Source organism: Hyaena hyaena, unplaced genomic scaffold (genome assembly GCF_003009895.1).
Source record: "Hyaena hyaena isolate Hyena2069 unplaced genomic scaffold, ASM300989v1 scaffold_607, whole genome shotgun sequence".
Classification (NCBI taxonomy): Eukaryota; Metazoa; Chordata; class Mammalia; order Carnivora; family Hyaenidae; genus Hyaena; species Hyaena hyaena.
The window spans coordinates 323,749-341,610 of NW_024081241.1; the positions used below are offsets into that span (position 1 = coordinate 323,749).

Sequence of the window (17,862 nt, forward strand, 5' to 3'; positions counted from 1 at the left end):
TCTCTTCTCACCTGGAAATTTGAAAGGCACTGGCTGATACCGTAGGTCATGTCCTCAGTCACAGTTGTACCACGTGTACAGACACGGGCTTCCTGTGGCAGCTCTTCTCACCATGGAGCAAAAGCCACATATTCAAATGAAACTTAGTGAAAGCAGTTCTCAGAGATAAGTTGGGCACACAGCTGGGACCGAGATGTCTGGTGCATTGTCTCCCAGATTTTACGAACTCCCCAAAATGTAGGAATAGCTCTAGAAACCCCAGTTGAGGGGACAGTGGGTTGAGGTTTAACTAACCCCGCGTGCAGAAATGGATATAACATGCTAGCACTCAGTTCCCAAGCTGCCATCTAAGTAATCCATATGCGTGTGTGAGTGTGTGTGTGTGTGTGTGTATTAAGATTAAGTATTGAAGTGAAAACACAAGACTAAAAATACAGAGAATTTGAAAACTCCTAAGTTTTGAAAACATTAGCCTGGATGAATAGACGGAGAGAACATTCTTCACAGATATTCTCTGCTTGGTTTTGTTTGGTTTGGTTTTGGTGGTGGGACTAGAGAGGTACAAACCAGATCGAGACAGTTTGTGACACCTACCCTGATGTGAGCCAAAAGTAGGACTTAGGAGGTGTTAGTTAAACGAGACCCCTGTTTAGAAACCAAAGGAACAGGTGGTATGATTGAGCTCCTTTGATGGAAACGTAGAAGTCGTCAAGTTCACCACCTGGAAGTATGACCCACAGAGCAGGGCTGGAACCATGTCAAGTGTCCTTCAAGCAGCAGCTCTGTGCCTGCTTGGGCCCACAGACAGGAGGATTATCTTCAGTCAGCTGGTACTGAGTGGTGGCCTCTGCTTCTTTTAGAGGAGCACATGTTCTCCATTTTGCTGTACTACACGCTTTTGTCTTACACTAGCGCCCCCCCCCCTTCTTGGAGGAGTTGGAGTTTGAAATCTCACGCATAGAATGTGGAAGATTGCTCAGATACATGATCAGTTGTATGTGCATATCTGAACAAACAGCTGAATAAAATAGAGTATCTTGGTTTGAGTGTCGTAACCAATAACTCCCTCTTCCAGCCTCAGACACTAAATGTAAAATTGACCAGTCCTGGGAGAGCCATACCCAAAGTTGGCTTGCTCTTTATGTAAAATTTGGGTCCAGAAAACTCAGACCTGCAGTATTTTAGTTGAAAATGAGTACAAAACATCTATTGAGAACCTGTTGTCTGTATAGCAGTAATGCTCAGTAATGTTTCTAGAGATACAATATCTACTCCTGTCGTAATTCAGAGAATACTGCACTTTGAAATAAATATTGCACTTATTATGCACTTTTTGCGCACCCATTGTGTTTGGGGGCCTTCTCGAGCTGCTTTTCCTTAAGGGTGATACCGCCTTTTGCAGTCCTTTTGAGGGTTGTTCCTTTCCCTTATCCTGACTTAGTATCTGTTGGGTATGCTCTAGCACACAGACTTCTTCCCCTGGTGGGAAAGGGTTTTTTCCCTGCCCTTAGGTAGAGCCCCACGTACCCTGACTCTGTGAGCCATCAGTTTGCTGTTTGACATAAGGAGAAATTTTCAGATGTTTCCCAGCTGACATTTGGTTGTCTCTCTTTTGGCTTCTGCAGTCTACCCACTGGGCTTCCTACACAGCTCACCCCCAGTGAAATGAGACCAGAGGCAAGATATTAGCCTTTTCCTACTGAGAAATTGAAGAGAAAAAGCAACAGAAGTGTATCTATTTGGACTTTTCTCCCACTTTCACATTTGATATAAAAGTTCTACATTTTAGTCTTTCCTTTTACTGAAATTATATATCTATCACCATCTGCCAATCAGTGTAATTTGGCAGGCAGTAAAGGTTATTAACCATCTATACTATAAGGTTTTTCTTTTTTTTCAGGAGTTCTGGAATATATTAAAGAGGAAAGAGAAGAATCCAGAACTAAGAAATACAAAATTTAATGGGCAGACATGAAGCACACACACATACACAAATCACTAAAAAGACACTTTCATGCATCTCTGCATTGAAAAGCACAAATTACATAGTAAATTATTTCTTTGTAATATTTTTCATTTCCACAGCCACTTAAATTGTTCCCTTAGAGAGGTAGTGGTAATCTCTACCCGATTCATCTGTCCCCTACAGGTGAGGAAACAGTAGGTCATTGCTCTTCAGAGTCCCTGCCATTCTTCTTATGTGTGATTTTCTGAAGATCCTCTAAAAGTTTCTCTCAACATTCAAACAGAGATTTCATTATGGGATGTGAGGCGGGGGCAGAGGCTGGGGGGGGGAGGATATTTATCCTAAAGAACTGATTATGTTTTCTAGGCTGTGTTTTGGGGCACTTCCTATCTCTCTAAATCTCACCCCCTCGTTCTCTGTGCATTAGCTAGTGAGCCCAAACTGCCGAGCGTCATCAACCCCGTCCCTTCCCGTTTAAGCTTCTGGACACCCCACCATAAAGACCGGTTCATCTGGAGCGGCGTTATTCATAACCAGACTCTTCCCTCCTCACTTCTTCGTATCTCACACCAAGATTTATAGCTCCACACAGATGGTAGATGTGGCTGATTAATGTAACCAAGTAATTCATATGAATGGGTTTACACTTTTTTCCCTTCAGCCTGAATGGGTGCTCAGCATTTCGTTAGAGTACACTATTTTACCTCGCTGCACAGCATGAAAGTTTGATTGGTAAGAGTGCTCCGATTTTCTATACTTTGGAACTTGTGCTCTGACTGCCCAGTTCCTTCTGGTCCCCACTCAGATTAGTATGTTGGCTGAAAGTATATAGAAGAATTCTGAGCTGTAATAAGATGATACTTTGTAACACAATATTAATTTTCTGGAAAAAGGAATAATATAGACAGCCAGCAGTAGGGACTTGGTTCAGACATGCACTTTTGCCGCCCCTCTAAACACAGATGCGTAGCTGGCCTCACACCAGTCAAGTGAGTTAGGCAGGTCACCTAATCTCATCAAGTTTCGTTTTCCTAATCAAATAAATGAATATTAACACTTGCTCTGTCTTCTCCCCTGGACTATTATAAACTCGAATGAGAAAGTCGTTGTCCTGAAGTATAAATCAGGTGCAAATACATTCAAATTAAAATGTAGTGAAAGTCTCTTGAAAATTGCAAACATGCAGGTGACATATTAAGTGATGTTGCCCGCGAGAGATGCGTGTATCATAATCCAGCTTTCCCCGCCTTATGAATCAGGGTACTTCAGCTCAGGAGAACTTTCTTCAATTTGGGAATATTTTTATGTTGCCAGCTTCATTGAAACACATATCATGCATTTTACCAAGTTCTACAGTCCAGTGGTTTTTAGTATATTCACAGGGCTGTGGAATCATCACGATCAATTTTACAACATTTATCAGTCCCATCGCCCCCAAAATTTCCCAAGTCATTAGCAGTCACTCCCCATTTGCCCCCAACACCCCCAGACCTAGGCACCAACTAATGTAATTTTTATCTCCATAGATGTCTCTGTTATGGGCATTTCATATAAATAGAATCGTATAATATGTGGGTCTTTTTTTTAAATGGCTTCCTTTAACTAGTGTAATGTTTCTCAAGGTTCATTAATATAACATATGTCAAAACTTCATACCTTTTTATGGCTAAGAAGGATTGGATTGTATAGATAATACCACATTTTGTTTCCCCTTAACATCAGTTCATAGACAATTAGGTTGTTTCCAAGAAATGGAATGGTGTTGCATTTAACTCCAGGTACTATTAAAATTGTGGATTATTAAGCCAGATAGAGAAAATAATTTAGGAGTGAACACTGGAAGAACACAAGAACAACACCTCCAAAAAGACCTAAATAAATTGTTTTTGAGGCAGAACAGAGCCTAATGTGGAGACAAGATCATTTACTTGAGGCAGAGAATTCTTTAACAAAACACGTGTAATCTCTTTAAGGCACCTATCAGCTGTGTGAGTTTCATGCTCAAATGGTTACCTTTGTTTGGAGTAGGGGTAAGTCAGTGTAGATTTTTGTGAAGGAGAATTTCAGTTCCTTTGGGGCAAAGAAGATAACCGATTTTTTAAATTTAATTTTATTTTGCATTGCCTTATTGTTTTCGTTATAAAAATTACATCGAGTTTGGTAAATTTCTGTCAAATTCTAATGTTCCACTGTCAGGATTTTCTAGAGGCTGATTGAAAAACAAAAGGGCGCCACCCAGAAATGACTTTGAATATGTCTTGTGTGCTTTAACTCCTTTCAGAAACAAAGCCAGCCTGTGTCTTCAATAATGTGGAATATAACGACGGAGATATGTTTCGAATGGATAACTGTCGGTTCTGTCGGTGCCAGGGGGGTGTTTCCATCTGCTTCACTGCCCAGTGTGGCGAACTGAACTGCGAGAGGTACTACGTGCCCGAAGGAGAGTGCTGCCCGGTGTGTGAAGGTAAGAAAAGGTGCTTGTTAAAGATTAATAAGCATATACATGGCTCAGAGTTTTCATATCAAAACCAACACAATTCAGCCTCACCGACAAATAGAGGAATATTGAAGAAGTTTCCTTTTCATGACATCGTAGTCTATCATCTTGGACTTTGATAATGTCAGGTAGACTGTGTGAGAGGTCTCCCCGAGGGACGGAGGAGCCACCTGTCAACACAGGTCGGCATGAGATTTCCTGGAAGTGCTTTCAGTTCCCCCTGCTTGGTTCCATCAGTTCCTCAGCAAGATCTGGGGATATACGAATTCACCCGTTTCCCTCGGATTGTTCAGCTAGAGCAAGCCAGCCCTAATCATTGACCACCTCAGCCAGTCAGCTCTGAGGGGAACTTGTCCCGCCTCCTTCCCACACCCACACCCACACCCCTGCAGGTCAGGTGAGGACTCTACCCCTTGACAACGTGTGTTGGTGAGAGAGCGGTTGTGTGGCATGGTGGTGACACCAGCCTAAGACCCAGCCAAGTGTCAGGTATGGCCCTGGGCAGAAGGCTCTCGGGGGCCTGCTTCCTATATATCCCTCATCCCTCCAAGGAGTAACAGTTTCAGGTTCCTCCAACAGGCTTTTCTCTCCCACCTCTGCTATTTGTCAATAGTGAGCATTTCAGAATAACAATTCTGAATATACATTCGCTACAGCCTGCACATTTGAAGGCTTAGGAAACTGAAGTTCAACTGTAGAATCATTTGAGTTTATAATGAAACCAGGAATGATACCCCCACACCTGACTTTGCCTCTGTTGTGACCACATCACGCTGGTTCCCCAGAAAAGGTGACATGAGCCTTCTTGTCCAGACTGATGGGGTCACAGACTGGAATCAGACTTTTCCGTCTTGCGTCTGAAGTCCACCCTGCCTTTATCTGTGTGCAGGAAACAGCGGACAGAAATCCATGCCACGTTCCGTACCTTTTTCTGTCTTCCCGCAATCCTGTTCAGTGTCCGAGCTACATTTACCACATAATATTGGAGATCTGAAAGTGTTTAAAGTACACAAACTACATTCCTAACATTGAACAATTGTTTATACCAGGGAAATTCTTTCCTGTCTTAGCAATTATTTTAGCCAACATAAGAGAAAGGTGGTTCACTTTTTAGAGGTGCCCTTGCAGATTAATTTTTTGAAAAGATCACATCAAACTTTTAACGTTCCCAAATGGTTTGTTCCCTAGCTGGCCCCAGTTTGTAATAGTCTCTGAAACTATGTAGCGGTTGGTGGTGTAAAAACACAGATAGGAACCTCTGTGTAATAATCATAATGAGTGGTCTGGGCACGGATCCGGTTATGTCTCACTTCCTGGAATTCAGATCCAGGCTCAGAGTAGAAATGAAGTATGCAGTGTAGTATGTTTTACAAAGAAATTTATAAAGTCTTATCTAGCTCAGGTCTCTTGGCTGCTTCCATTTCTGGCAGACTGACTTTCTAAAGCTGTGACTGCATTATTATAACTTTTGGCGTTCTGGCTTTCTTATAATGCCCCGTTACCTCTTTAGACTAAAGAGGACCAAAGTCACGAGTGCCCGGACCTTCCTCCCCGCTCAGCAGCTCCTGCTTTTTGAAGCCAGATTTTATGTGTGTCTGAAAAAGAAAATTGAGTGGCTTATCTAGTTGCTCTCGTTATAATGGTAGTTGGAGATTTTGTATGCAGTAGTTACGTCCTGGTCAGTAACCTCAGAAAACATTTTGTAGTTTGTTTTTTTTTTTTTTTTCAATGTTTTATTTACTTCTAGGAGAGAGAGAGAGACAGCATGAGCAGGGGAGGGTCAGAGAGAGAGGGAGTAACAGACTGAAACAGGCTCCAGGCTCTGAGCTGACAGTCAGCACAGAGCCCGACGCGGAGCACGAACCCACGAACAGCGAGATCAAGACCTGAGCGAAAGTCGGACGCTTAACCGACTAAGCCACCCAGGCGCCCCAACATTTTGTAGTTTTTAACAGTAGCTGTGGCTACTTTTGTTCCCAACCTTGCCTGCTGCTTGGCCGCCCAGCTCATGGGGAGGAAAAACGGCCTAAGTGCAGAGCGTTTCCTCCAGGGCACCAACAGCAACCCGGCATATGTCTCAACCTGCCTTATCTCGAACAAGGCCCCAGCTTGTTCCTGCTGTCCTCCTCGCTGTTGCCCCAGGGGCCTCCAGGCACCCTGAGATAGACTCCAGCTCATATCAGAAGTCCCAGCCCCACTCTGAGTTGGATGGAGGCATTATTTCCCCACGTAACAGGTGGTGAAATTAAAATATAATAAACATTAAAGTTGACAACTCAGAAGACTTCGGCAAAGCCTAAAGTGGACCTACATTTTGCAGTCCCCAGCCCCCGGCTCTGTCCACAAATTTGGCAGCTTGATGTAGCGGTAACACCTGCATATTGGTTTTGACGCCACAGACCCTCTGCCCTGTCTGCAGCATCAGAGCAGGTGGACACGAACTCCGTACGACAGCTGCTTTTGCATGTGCCCCCCACCCCGACCCCTTATGCAGCCTAGCTTCTGCTGATCTCAGCTGGAAAAGAGCATCTGAGGACTAGCACCTGGGAAAAGTGTCTCCAGGTGCAGGCAGGGATACGATTTAGAATACGCTCCGCCTTACTCTGAGCTCACGTTTTCATTTAGATCCAGTGTATCCTTTTAATAATCCTGCGGGCTGCTACGCCAGTGGCCAGATCCGCGCACATGGAGACCGGTGGCGGGAAGACGACTGCACATTCTGCCAGTGCATCAGCGGGGAACCCCACTGCGTGGCGACAGCCTGCGGCCAGAGCTGCATGAACCCCGTCAAAGTGCCTGGCGAGTGTTGCCCTGTGTGCGAAGGTAAGCCTTGTCGATTCCGATGAGTCCCTGGCGGATGTCTTGAGTTGGATAAGCTCCTACCAGTATGTTCTTGTTTGTGTTTTATTTCCTCAGGCATAATATCTGCTTCACACCATTACTGGTTGCAGATGAATTTTTTTTTCTACCAGCCGAAATGAATCGTTTTGGGGTCACATGTTGCCAGTTTACAATGAGAATGGCGTGGTCTTGATCTGCTGCAAATATGCTTATCTCGCTACTTTACAATAGAAGAATATATACATTTCAGTTCAGTTCACTTCAAGCCTAATTAGCAATCCAAAGGTCAACCTCATAAAACAGAATGGGAGATAAGACCCATGGGGCAAGCACAGTGTGTTTGTTATAACCTGCTAAGAGCCCAGGAGTCCTGATGGCTAGAAGGGAAGCCGGAACCATCAAAGGCAGATTGCACTCCTTGCTGCCTTCACTCTGAGCATCCATTCTACTTCTAGGATCCTCAGGCTTTAATTTAGGTCTTTGCGGCCTGCACTATCTCTTCCTGTTGAACAGAGAGGAGCCTGAGGCATTCCAGGGGGGTCTTTTCCCAAACCTATATTCCAGTTCATTTCCCCCATCCTGGGAAGGTTCCCTGAACACTGAAGTTAGCTTTAATGCCCTGTCTTGTGTCTGTTAGTACAGACAAGAGAGTGAATATTTATACTGACAGATCCAGTAGAGAATATCCATCATTAAGAAGCACATTTGCATAGTAAAACAAACTAAGGTGGATCATGTTGAAAATGGATCCTTCTAGAATTTTTTAGAACAGCTATTAAGGAACTGACAGGTCTTTTCAGAAATTCAGTTAAGTTGACTGAGTCCTGTTATCAAGAAGTCTTTTGCTTCTACCTCCATTGTAAGGAACTTAAGACTTCAGACTTTGCCTGAAGTTAGCTTCATTAACCTCTGAGGGCTTAGAATTATGAAGAACTTAAAAATCATATAAAATTTAAGGGGGAGGACTCTGGGTCTATTGACATCACCAGTTCCCTCACTGTTACTCTGCTCAAGAGAGCAGCCGCCACACTCCAAAAGTTTATAGCTTCCAGATGACCAGTTTTGTGGAAATCACCCACCCCTCACACAATACTCCTCCCATCCCCTGAAGGCAGTGTTTCAGCGCCGGAAAAAGGAGTGGACGGAAATGCGTATGATGGTGTATGGTCGGCTTTACAAGAAAGGGCGCCTTGCCGAAACAGAGGCGGGAAGATCTGTCCCTAAGAATTCGGGACAGTCCACTGTTGACTTGAAATACTTAAGTAAATAGGTGTGCATGGTAACTTTAAGAGAAACTTAAAGCCTAAATATATTAACCAGCAAACACGAATCCTTTAACTTCATGAGTCTTGAATTATACATTGAAAATAAGACTAAAAAGTTATTAAAAAAGAAATATGTAGGGTCTTCCCTCTGAAAGTGAATGAAGGGAAGGCAGACTGTTTTGCACTCATTAGCATACCCACCGCAGGGATAGAGAAGGGAAACTGCTAGTGACAAGGAAGATCTGTGTGTGTGAAGCAGACAACATGCAGATGTTTGGAGAGGGAGTGGGCGTTAGAGTTTGGTCTCTCAACATATACATGGAGTCTTGATCTAATCTTCCACTCTTTGAGAAGAGAGCGATTGTTTTGGTCAGTTGTTAATTCCAAAAAATTAAGAACTTCTGATTGTCCAAATGCAGCACTGGACACAAAGATAAATAAGAGACAACTCCTCGTTTAAGTCAAAGAAAAGGTTTTATCCTGTTTGATACTACTCCAGGAGAAAAGGCATGCCCGTGTATAGGTTTTGTGCAGTAAGTGCTTTGTATTGGTACCTGATGTCGTTCAATGAGTGACAACACTGTGCTGAAGGCTTTGTCATCCCATTTTAAAGATGAAGAAATTAAGGTTGAATGAGATTTCAGTAATTCCCTCCAAGGTCCGTCGCCGTTATGTACCCATGATGGGAGTCTTGTCAGATTCAGCTACACTCTGTCCTTTTCCCACGCCCCCAGACAGAATCTGTGTACTCACGCCCGTTTCTAGTTCTTATTCATCTCTCTTCATCTCTGGCTCTTGGCCCTGTGTCAGGGGGAGTGGGGTGACAGAGGAGGAGGTCATTTGTGGTTTGACATCTACTCCGTGTATTTCTGATGTGCTCTCCCACCTACGCTCCTCCCCCCAGTTTGAGGAGCTAGGGGGGAGGGGAGAAGGTTACCTTTGACCCCCATCACAGATATTCTTCCCAAGCCTCATGTCCAGAGACTCTCCTAGCCAGCCTAGCACCTTGTTTCAGGCTCTGAGCTCTGCCGGCCTCAGTTCCTCAGTTTCTCTCTACGGTACTTGGCTCTCTCTTCATCCAGCCTTCACCACGCCCCATTTTCTAGTCCTCAGAGAACTCGATTGTGTGGAGTTTCTTGTTTTTAACTTAAGTAGCGAGTTTCATAGAAGATTGTGCTTGCTGTCCAGTAACTTTCCTTTTAAGATTTAGTAGGAAGACAGATTCTTTTTAGTATGGGATCAAAAAATAGCGTGCAGCTTTAGGACTGAATACTAAAAGATTACGTATTAATAATAATAAACTTCTAAAACAATGTAAGCTGAATGAATCTTATTGCTTAGTTTATAGGACCTGAGAACGTCTCTAAACTTTTTGAAAATAATTTTTCAGGAAACAGCATGTTTAAACAGAATTTCAAGTGATCTCAGAATAGCAAAAAGATTAGATGAAATAAGAAAAAAGCAAGGTGTTAATGTGTAATAATCAGCCGCAGTTACTTGGAGAAAAGGAGAGACACTGGGTTTATTGCAGTTTGTACACAGTGAATTCCTCTGCGCACAATTGCATAACCAGTGTTGGCCCTCACCCTGTTAGCTCAGTCCCAGGGTTCTCAGGGCCTGAAATGAGATGAAAGAGCCCACACAAAGATTGTGGTTTGAGATTCTTTCTAAATAGATACTCTACTGCTGCATATGGTGTGTTAGGGCCTGCTGGGGGGACGAACGCTGTTGTGACCATCATTGTTACTGGAGATCCACACCTTCCAAGTGACAGTGCCATGTGCCTGGTTACTCCTGGGAACGGGAACCAGGGCCCTTCAAGACTAGGCTGTTACTTGATAGCTAACTCAATTCACAAGTACCTAAGTGCTTTTTAAATTGGCCCTTAAGTACTCTCATGATTGAGTCTTACCAAGTTATTGTCAACACCCAATTCAGGTATACAGATAAGCCATCCCGTCGTGTGAGTCTGTAACTGACTGTACTCTTAGGTTTTGCTCTGCTGGCTTTTCTCCTCCTCCCCTCTTATTCCTCAGTCGCATGATTTCAGTTTTCTGGCCCTTGTTAAAGAGCTAGGGTGGAAGAGAATGGAATAGCATATGAAGTTTGCAGCGCGGTTTAAGCATACAGATGGAAGACGTGTCCTTATCTCCTCAAAAACTGAAAACAGAAAAGGGAGGTGGCAGAATGAGGTCTTCCTCGGCATCTGCACTGTGCGTGCCCTGTTACTGATAGCTCTGAAGGACAGTGGCTAACATTTCTTGCACACCGACGGAGCCAGCCGGAGTGTTTTAAGAGCATCCACTCATTTGATCCTCACAACTTCCCTCTGGTAGCACCACCCTAACGTATCATCACAGAACTCATAGTTTAGAAGACGTGTAACGTGCTCAAGGTTGTATAGCTCAAACTGACAGAGCAGTGTGCTCCCAGAGCCCTGGCTGTGGACCGTGCAGGTGTGCTGCCTTGGAGATGGCGTTCCGGGTTCTTCCGTAGCCTGAGGGAGGCTACTCCCCCACGAGCCAGGAATGTATCGAATTTTTTAAATCCACAAAACAGCACCTGACATGTAAGTAGGTGCTCAGAAGTTGTTAAGGAATAAGTGATGAGCAAGTGGGTTAGGGAGGGAGCAGAGCCTGGACTAGGAAACCAAGCAAACTCCTCTTACAGACTTCCTCCTGAGCTGAGGAAGGAGAGAAGCCCCTGAGAGAGGTTTCTATAACCAGAGCCTCAAATGCTGACTCTGATCAGATGAAGAAAAGATGATGTTAGAATGCTTACATTTGAGGGGCACCTGGGGGCCTCAGTCATTTAAGTGTCCAAGTCTTGACTTGCGCTCAGGTCATGATCTCATGGTTCATGAGATCAAGCACAGAGCCTGCTTGGGATTTTGTCTCCCTTTCTCTCTGCCCCTTCCCTGCTTGCTCTATATCTGTCTCTCAAAATAAATAAACTTAAAAAAAGAATGCTTGTATTTGAAAATACACTTTGAGTATAGGAACCAAGAGTGTTGGACAGAGTGAGTTTGGCCCACGGTGGACCCAGATGTCTACGGGCGAGCTGGACCCATTAGCTTGGAGCTGATGGCTCATCCTCCTGATGAGCACGGAGCTCTTGACTCCCTCCCAGGGCAGCCACAGGGCTCTTCCAACACTGGTTTGTAAACTGTGGTTTATTCCCTCTTCAGTTCAGCCCCTGTGTCCAGAATCCCACAAGCCTAATGCTCACTGTCAAGTTTAATGTTCGGCCTTTAAGATCTGTCTTGAAAGTATATAGGTGCTGCTGCCTTGTTATTTCGGCTAGAATTTGTTTTCACGTCATGGTTCAATATTGAAAATACTTTAACTTTTCCCCAGTGATATCAGACATAAATGGTGCCTGTGCTGATTCTTAATGTCAAAGGGACTTTAGGGACACAGTACCATTTTCCATTAAAAAACAAAAATCTGTTTTTATAATTTAATTATAAAATTAGATAAAATAAGGTGTTGGGGAGGGAAGTTTTGGCTCTAAGGTGTATATGACATGCCCTTGATGACTCAATTAAAAAAATGCAGGAAATGTGAACAGGTAAGAATGAGGCCAGTCTGGCTGCCACACCTGATGCAAGAGATAAGAATTTCTTGGTTGCTTCGAAGCCTTCACGTAGGGCCCATTCTGCTGCCTCATCTCGGGCTATGGCTGGACCCCACCCAGGTGGCCACTGTGACCTGAGTGTTCTTCAGGCCTAGTGTGCACAGGCTCCTGCTGGCAGGATTTGTTGGTTTTGATTACCTGGGGGATTTGGGAACCAACACCAAGAGTATCACTTATCAAAACTTGGGAACAACGTAGGTAAGATTTCATAAGGTAATATTCAGTATTATGACTCAGGTTGCCAGTAAATAAATTCCATGCTTGTGGTTGGGCAGATGGCAAGTTTCTTTCTACTATTTCTGTTTCTCTGAAACAAAAGCAAATCTCTTTCCTATCTCAGGAAATCCGAGAGTTATTTGTAGCTTATCATAGCTAGATAATGGGCGTATAAGAGTCTGTCATATTATTCTATTGATTTCAGTACTAAAAAAAAAAAAAAGACCTTTCCCATAATAAAAATTTTAAAGGAGTGCTATTTACAGAGTTATTATATGAAACTGAGCTCAGTTTCAGCCAGGCCTAATAATTCTGCTAACCTGGAGTAAGCCAGCTCTTAAAGTGGAAGAATAAGAGATTCATTTGCATTGATTCTTCCTAATTCTCTGGACTTAGGATAAAATGTGATTGAGCCAAACAGTCAACCCATCTTTCTTCCCGGTACCTGGCTTTCTTAGGTCTCTTACTTGGGTAATCCCAGTCCTACCAGAGACAGTGTTGAAGAGCATTAGGCTTCTCTTGACCTATGTGGATGGAGTAAGCCACATCAAGGTCGGCCTACCCATCAGAATCCGTGCTGTGTGCCCCTCTGAAGGGCTGGAGGTCAATGAGCTATCACACATAGTGTCCTCCTTCTCAATCCTAATTTTATAGGAGCACTGTATTCTTTCCCATAAATGCTGATGGTATCGTTTGAATCAAGCCACCCTTTAAATGAAATTTCTACTGGACTGCCAGAAAAGTCTGTACCAGGCACATATCTGGGTGGGAATTCCTTAAAACAAGAAAAAAATGTTTCCAGCCCTGCCCATAATACTTCCTCACTGAACAGTATCTCGGATGATTAAGCTACTGCTTCTGTGGCAAAGAATCAAACATAGTTTGGCTGACCCAAGAGGCAGCGAAGTCAGAGACGCCACAGGGTCACATGATATTAACATTCTGGTACATCAAACAGGGATCAAAACTCAGTTTATGGGTGGTATTGCTTCAGTGCCATATATGATGCTATTATTAGTAGGCCAAGAATAATAAGATACTCGTAATATCTCAAAGACCGTTAGGCATGCCATTTCATCCTTTAACTCTTAAGTGTCCTGGAAACTAGTTCCATAAATGGAAATCGAAATATAGCACAGTCTGGGTTGTGTGTGTGTTTTTTTTCTTTTTTGCATGTCCAAATAAGGTCATATGTTGGGTAACAGATGCAGAGCACATGACTGTGTCTTAACCCAGGTAGGTATTTAACCTAAAGCATCAGAAATTTTTCCTGGATGAATTTCATAGTATTGAGATTTTTCTCTGGAAATTGAAAATAGCTTTAGATATTTCGAATAGCATTAGAACAGGATTGTTCGGAGCTGATTGTGAAACGCACAATTAAAAAAACCTCTGCCTCTAATTTTACAGCTTGAGCTTTTCAGCAGTCATAGCCATGTAGTGCTTTCCTGTTGCAGCAGTTGGCCAGGGGCAGGCTGCTCCTCATGTCTCCTGCTCTCCACTTCCCATACCTAAAAGGGCATTATTGCTAGGTGTCTCATAATTTTCCTGTGTAGCTAATAATTGGATCTAATAGTTCAGACTTGGGCCTGCTAATTTTCATCTAATCAACAGAGGCAGGAAAACATAGTCTGGAATGCTAACTATGTGAATGAAAAATATTTAGTCATTCTTGAAATGATAGGAATGTTTTTCCAACAAGCTTAAATAAACACAATCTCTACTGAGACTGTGTTAAACTTTTTTTGGAAAAGAGACAACTCTTAGGCAACCAAACAGAAGTTAATGAAGGTTATTAAGAAACGTGCCCTTCAGAAAAGGCTCATGGACTTTAAAAAGAAAGATTGTGTTTTCTTTATGGTACACAGCCATTGACCCCGATGTAGCAGAATTGGTTTTCTTCTAGCTTTTGGTCAGTGGGTAGAATTCACCGTGTTAACCAATAATCACACTGTCTAGCTTTTTGGAGATTTTCTGCTGTACTTAACCATGGCTGTGTTAGACCATCTTATTTTAAAATCCCCCTCCACTGTTTACCTCCGAATGGATTAGTCACAACAAACCTGATTTGTCTGTTGTGTTTTGTTTATTTTTTATGTTCATTCATTTTTGGGAGACAGAGTGTAAGTGGGGGAGAGGCCAAGAGAGAGAGGGGAGACAACCCAAAGCAGGCTCCAGGCTCCACGTTTTCAACAGAGAGTCCAGTATGGGGCTTGAACCTACGAATGGTGAGATCATGACCTGAGCTGAAGTCAGACGCTTGACCGACTGAGCCACCCCCTAGGCACCTCTCAACACACCTGTTTTAAAGTACCTGACAGACTTTTTATATGAAAGCTGGTTTGTTTATACCAATACTAGGTCCAATGATAAGGTAGTGAACTTCTTCAGTGTACCAACATTTATATATCCAAGTGAAGTGTTTTTCCTTTCAGAACAGTTCTGTGGGAAAACTGTATAGTTCCTGCAGAAATGCAGTCGTTCAGAATATTTTTCATACTCCTCTGTTGAAACTTGCATTGGGGCTCGCAGCACAGGTTTTTGAATGTCCTTAGCTTCACAGACACCTGACCTTCAAGGTTTATCAGACTCTAGGAAACAGTCATTCTAAGTCTGGTGGAAAAAAAGTGGATGATCTAGCAGGGTAAAATCATTCAGAGGAAGCAAAAAGTGACAGTAAAATAAAGGCACTTTGTCTTCTATGACATAGTAATTTGCTCTAAGAGCAACTCCGAAGAGAAGTTTCAAATAGAATTTTAACATGAATAGCATTTCAGCACAAGCATATAGCCTCTGAGAGTGAGGGCTTTTAGCAATAACACTTATTTGTAAGTATAACTCCTGGTGTGTTTATAAAAAAAAAAAATCAATTCACTTACTACACAGTATTTTTATGATTTCTAGGGGCTAGAAGCATTTATTTAAATGGTCACATATTACATTTTTGTGAACTTACAGGTGCTTCATTCAAACATATTTTCAAGCAAATTAGACTGAAATAATTTCCCTATAGAAATAACTCTTTTAAGAGAGGTAGTGATTCCTACATTATCTTCCAAGACCCAAACGATTTCACAGTGTTTAATACATGAGGGTTAGCTATAGAGATTGTGAAGTTACCCAGTGAATTAATTGTTCTAGAGGCCCTATTTACAAATACTGTCTGTGCTCTGTCTGATTGTTGAAGATAAAATGTCACTCAAGTATATAAAATGTCTACTGCGATATTATTGTAGGAAAAAAAAAAAAAAACAACAAAGCCCTGCAGGAATGAAAATGTCTACTAAAGAATGTCCTCTGGCCATTTGTGGATGTTCCAGGAGAGGAGGCTGCTGAGAGGGCAGGAGGCCGGACCACACCCACATGTTGTCATCTCACGCCCGGCTGCTCCCCATATCCACCAGCATGCAGACTGGGAGGTCTGTTACCAGGGGACCCAGCAGGGCCACGTTTCGCTCCAGGGGTCATACCATCAGCTTGATCTAATTCGACTGGTAATGAGCGATAATGAATACAGAGTACTTTTTTGACATTTGTCAGAAACACGAGGAGATGGCAGTGCCTTGGCATTTCACACATTTTTTTTTAATGAGTAGAATTATTAGCAGTCAGATGTTCACCATTTCTGTCTACAGAATGAATACCTCTTTACACATAAAATTTACACAATACAATTTTACCTTCACACCTGAGAGCCTAGCTGGTTTTGAAACCATACGCCAGCTCCCGTGCAGACCACTGGGAACCCCAGAATTTAATGCTGGCCACCAGTCAAAAATAAGAGTCAGTACAGAGCTCCAGCTCTTATTTTACTGCGCCGCTGTGAAACACCACAAAGAACCCCCAGAAACTTCTAATGCCAACAAGTACTTGGTCCCTGGGGAACCTCGGAATCCTAAAGCACTCTGGGTTTGACTTTTCCCCTTGGCTGCTGGGGCACACTGAGAGCAGAGCCTGTGAGCCACATCGTCAACCAGGCAGGACTTCCCAGCACGAACTCTGGGTGCTGACCTCATCCCTGGCTACAGGAAATTCTCTTCTACTTAAAATTTACCTTGGCCCTCAGTTCCTCACTTTAAAAAAAGTCTACATGCCTTGGTACAACTTGAGGCCGCTTTGGATCTGCTTTGGAATCATGCTTTCTGGGAACCAAGTTTTAGGTGTATTGAATGTTCATTTAGGTGTTTGGTGCCTACCATTTTCCTGTGCCTCTACGGTACACTGTGTCCCTGGAGCTACTGGTTTGGGTATCAGTGGGAAGACAAGACATGTGTTCTTTTTCATCTCATTTGGAAAGCTGTTGCTCTGCGTGTCATCTCCCTTTTTAAATCAGTTCAGGGGGTCTCTCTTTCATTAAAAATTTTATCTAAGGGGCGCCTGGGTGGCTTAGTCAGTTAAGTGTCTGACTTTCGCTTAGGTCATGATCTCGCGGTTCGTGGGTTCGAGCCCCGAGTCGGGCTCTGTGCTGACTGCCAGCTCAGAGCCTGGAGCCTGTTTCAGTCTGTGACTCCCTCTCTCTCTGACCCTCCCCTGCTCATGCTGTCTCTCTCTCTCTCTCCTAGAAATAAATAAAACATTAAAAAAAATTTTTTTATCTAAAAAAATGAACAGTTTGGGCTGACCATAGGCCTTGCAGAGGGAGAGGGATCAGCAAGTTCCGATCTTTTTAAGATCATGACTCTTTCATGCTTTCTGGGAACCAAGTTTTAGAAAGATTCCGTGGAGATTTTAGGCGAGATTAATGCAGTAGGGCTGCTCTACAGTCCTGTAAGAGAGACACTGAGAACATTATTATGTGAGTGAAACGCCCCCAGTATTGTTGTTAAGAAAGTCCTGGTTTAACTGTTTCTTACTATTGACATATGTCTTAGATCATGTGAAGATGGATCAAACTAAGATTTGCTCATCAAAGGCAGCTTTTAGAGCTGGGTCTTCTGTATCCTCCTGCAACTTAAATATGGCAAACCCACTGGCAAAGCTACGCAAATATCCCATATTGTAGTGTAATGAGTTTGCCTTCCTACCCAAGGATCCAGCAAGGCCCCCACCAGGAGAGAGGAAGAACAGGGTCAGCCAGGCGCACAGGACCATTGTCTCAACTCACGCTGGATAAACTGATTACGAAGAGATTTCTGTTCTCTTCGAGACACCATGGACACAGTGAAAATGCGGAACAATGATATCAGACTGCTACTCAGCAAACGTGAAAGGCGCCAGTGGCCGGTCACTAACACGCTCCAAAGCTTACCAGACCATATGAAAGGATGTCATGGAGCAACCCACATCCCAGATGCTTTTCATGTTATCGCTCGAGATAGAAAATGATGCTTAAGTTACAATGGTCAGAGTTCAGAATGCCAAACCAGTTGTCACACCATTTATCAGCTGGACATTTAAGGCCTGCAAAAGGGCACATAATTCATGTACTCAGCCATCATCTG

General features: G+C 43.2%; 1 protein-coding gene across 2 annotated transcripts in view; it reads left to right on the forward strand.

The window, feature by feature from the left end:
* The window catches only part of CRIM1 (cysteine rich transmembrane BMP regulator 1), a 190,496-nt gene that overhangs the window by 115,086 nt on the left and 57,548 nt on the right, over positions 1-17,862 (forward strand). For both annotated transcript variants that reach the window (XM_039257229.1, XM_039257228.1), the window contains exons 6-7: positions 4,248-4,430; positions 7,089-7,286. In XM_039257229.1, the coding sequence (XP_039113160.1) occupies positions 4,248-4,430; positions 7,089-7,286 (381 nt within the window). The remainder of the gene's footprint in view (positions 1-4,247; positions 4,431-7,088; positions 7,287-17,862) is intronic.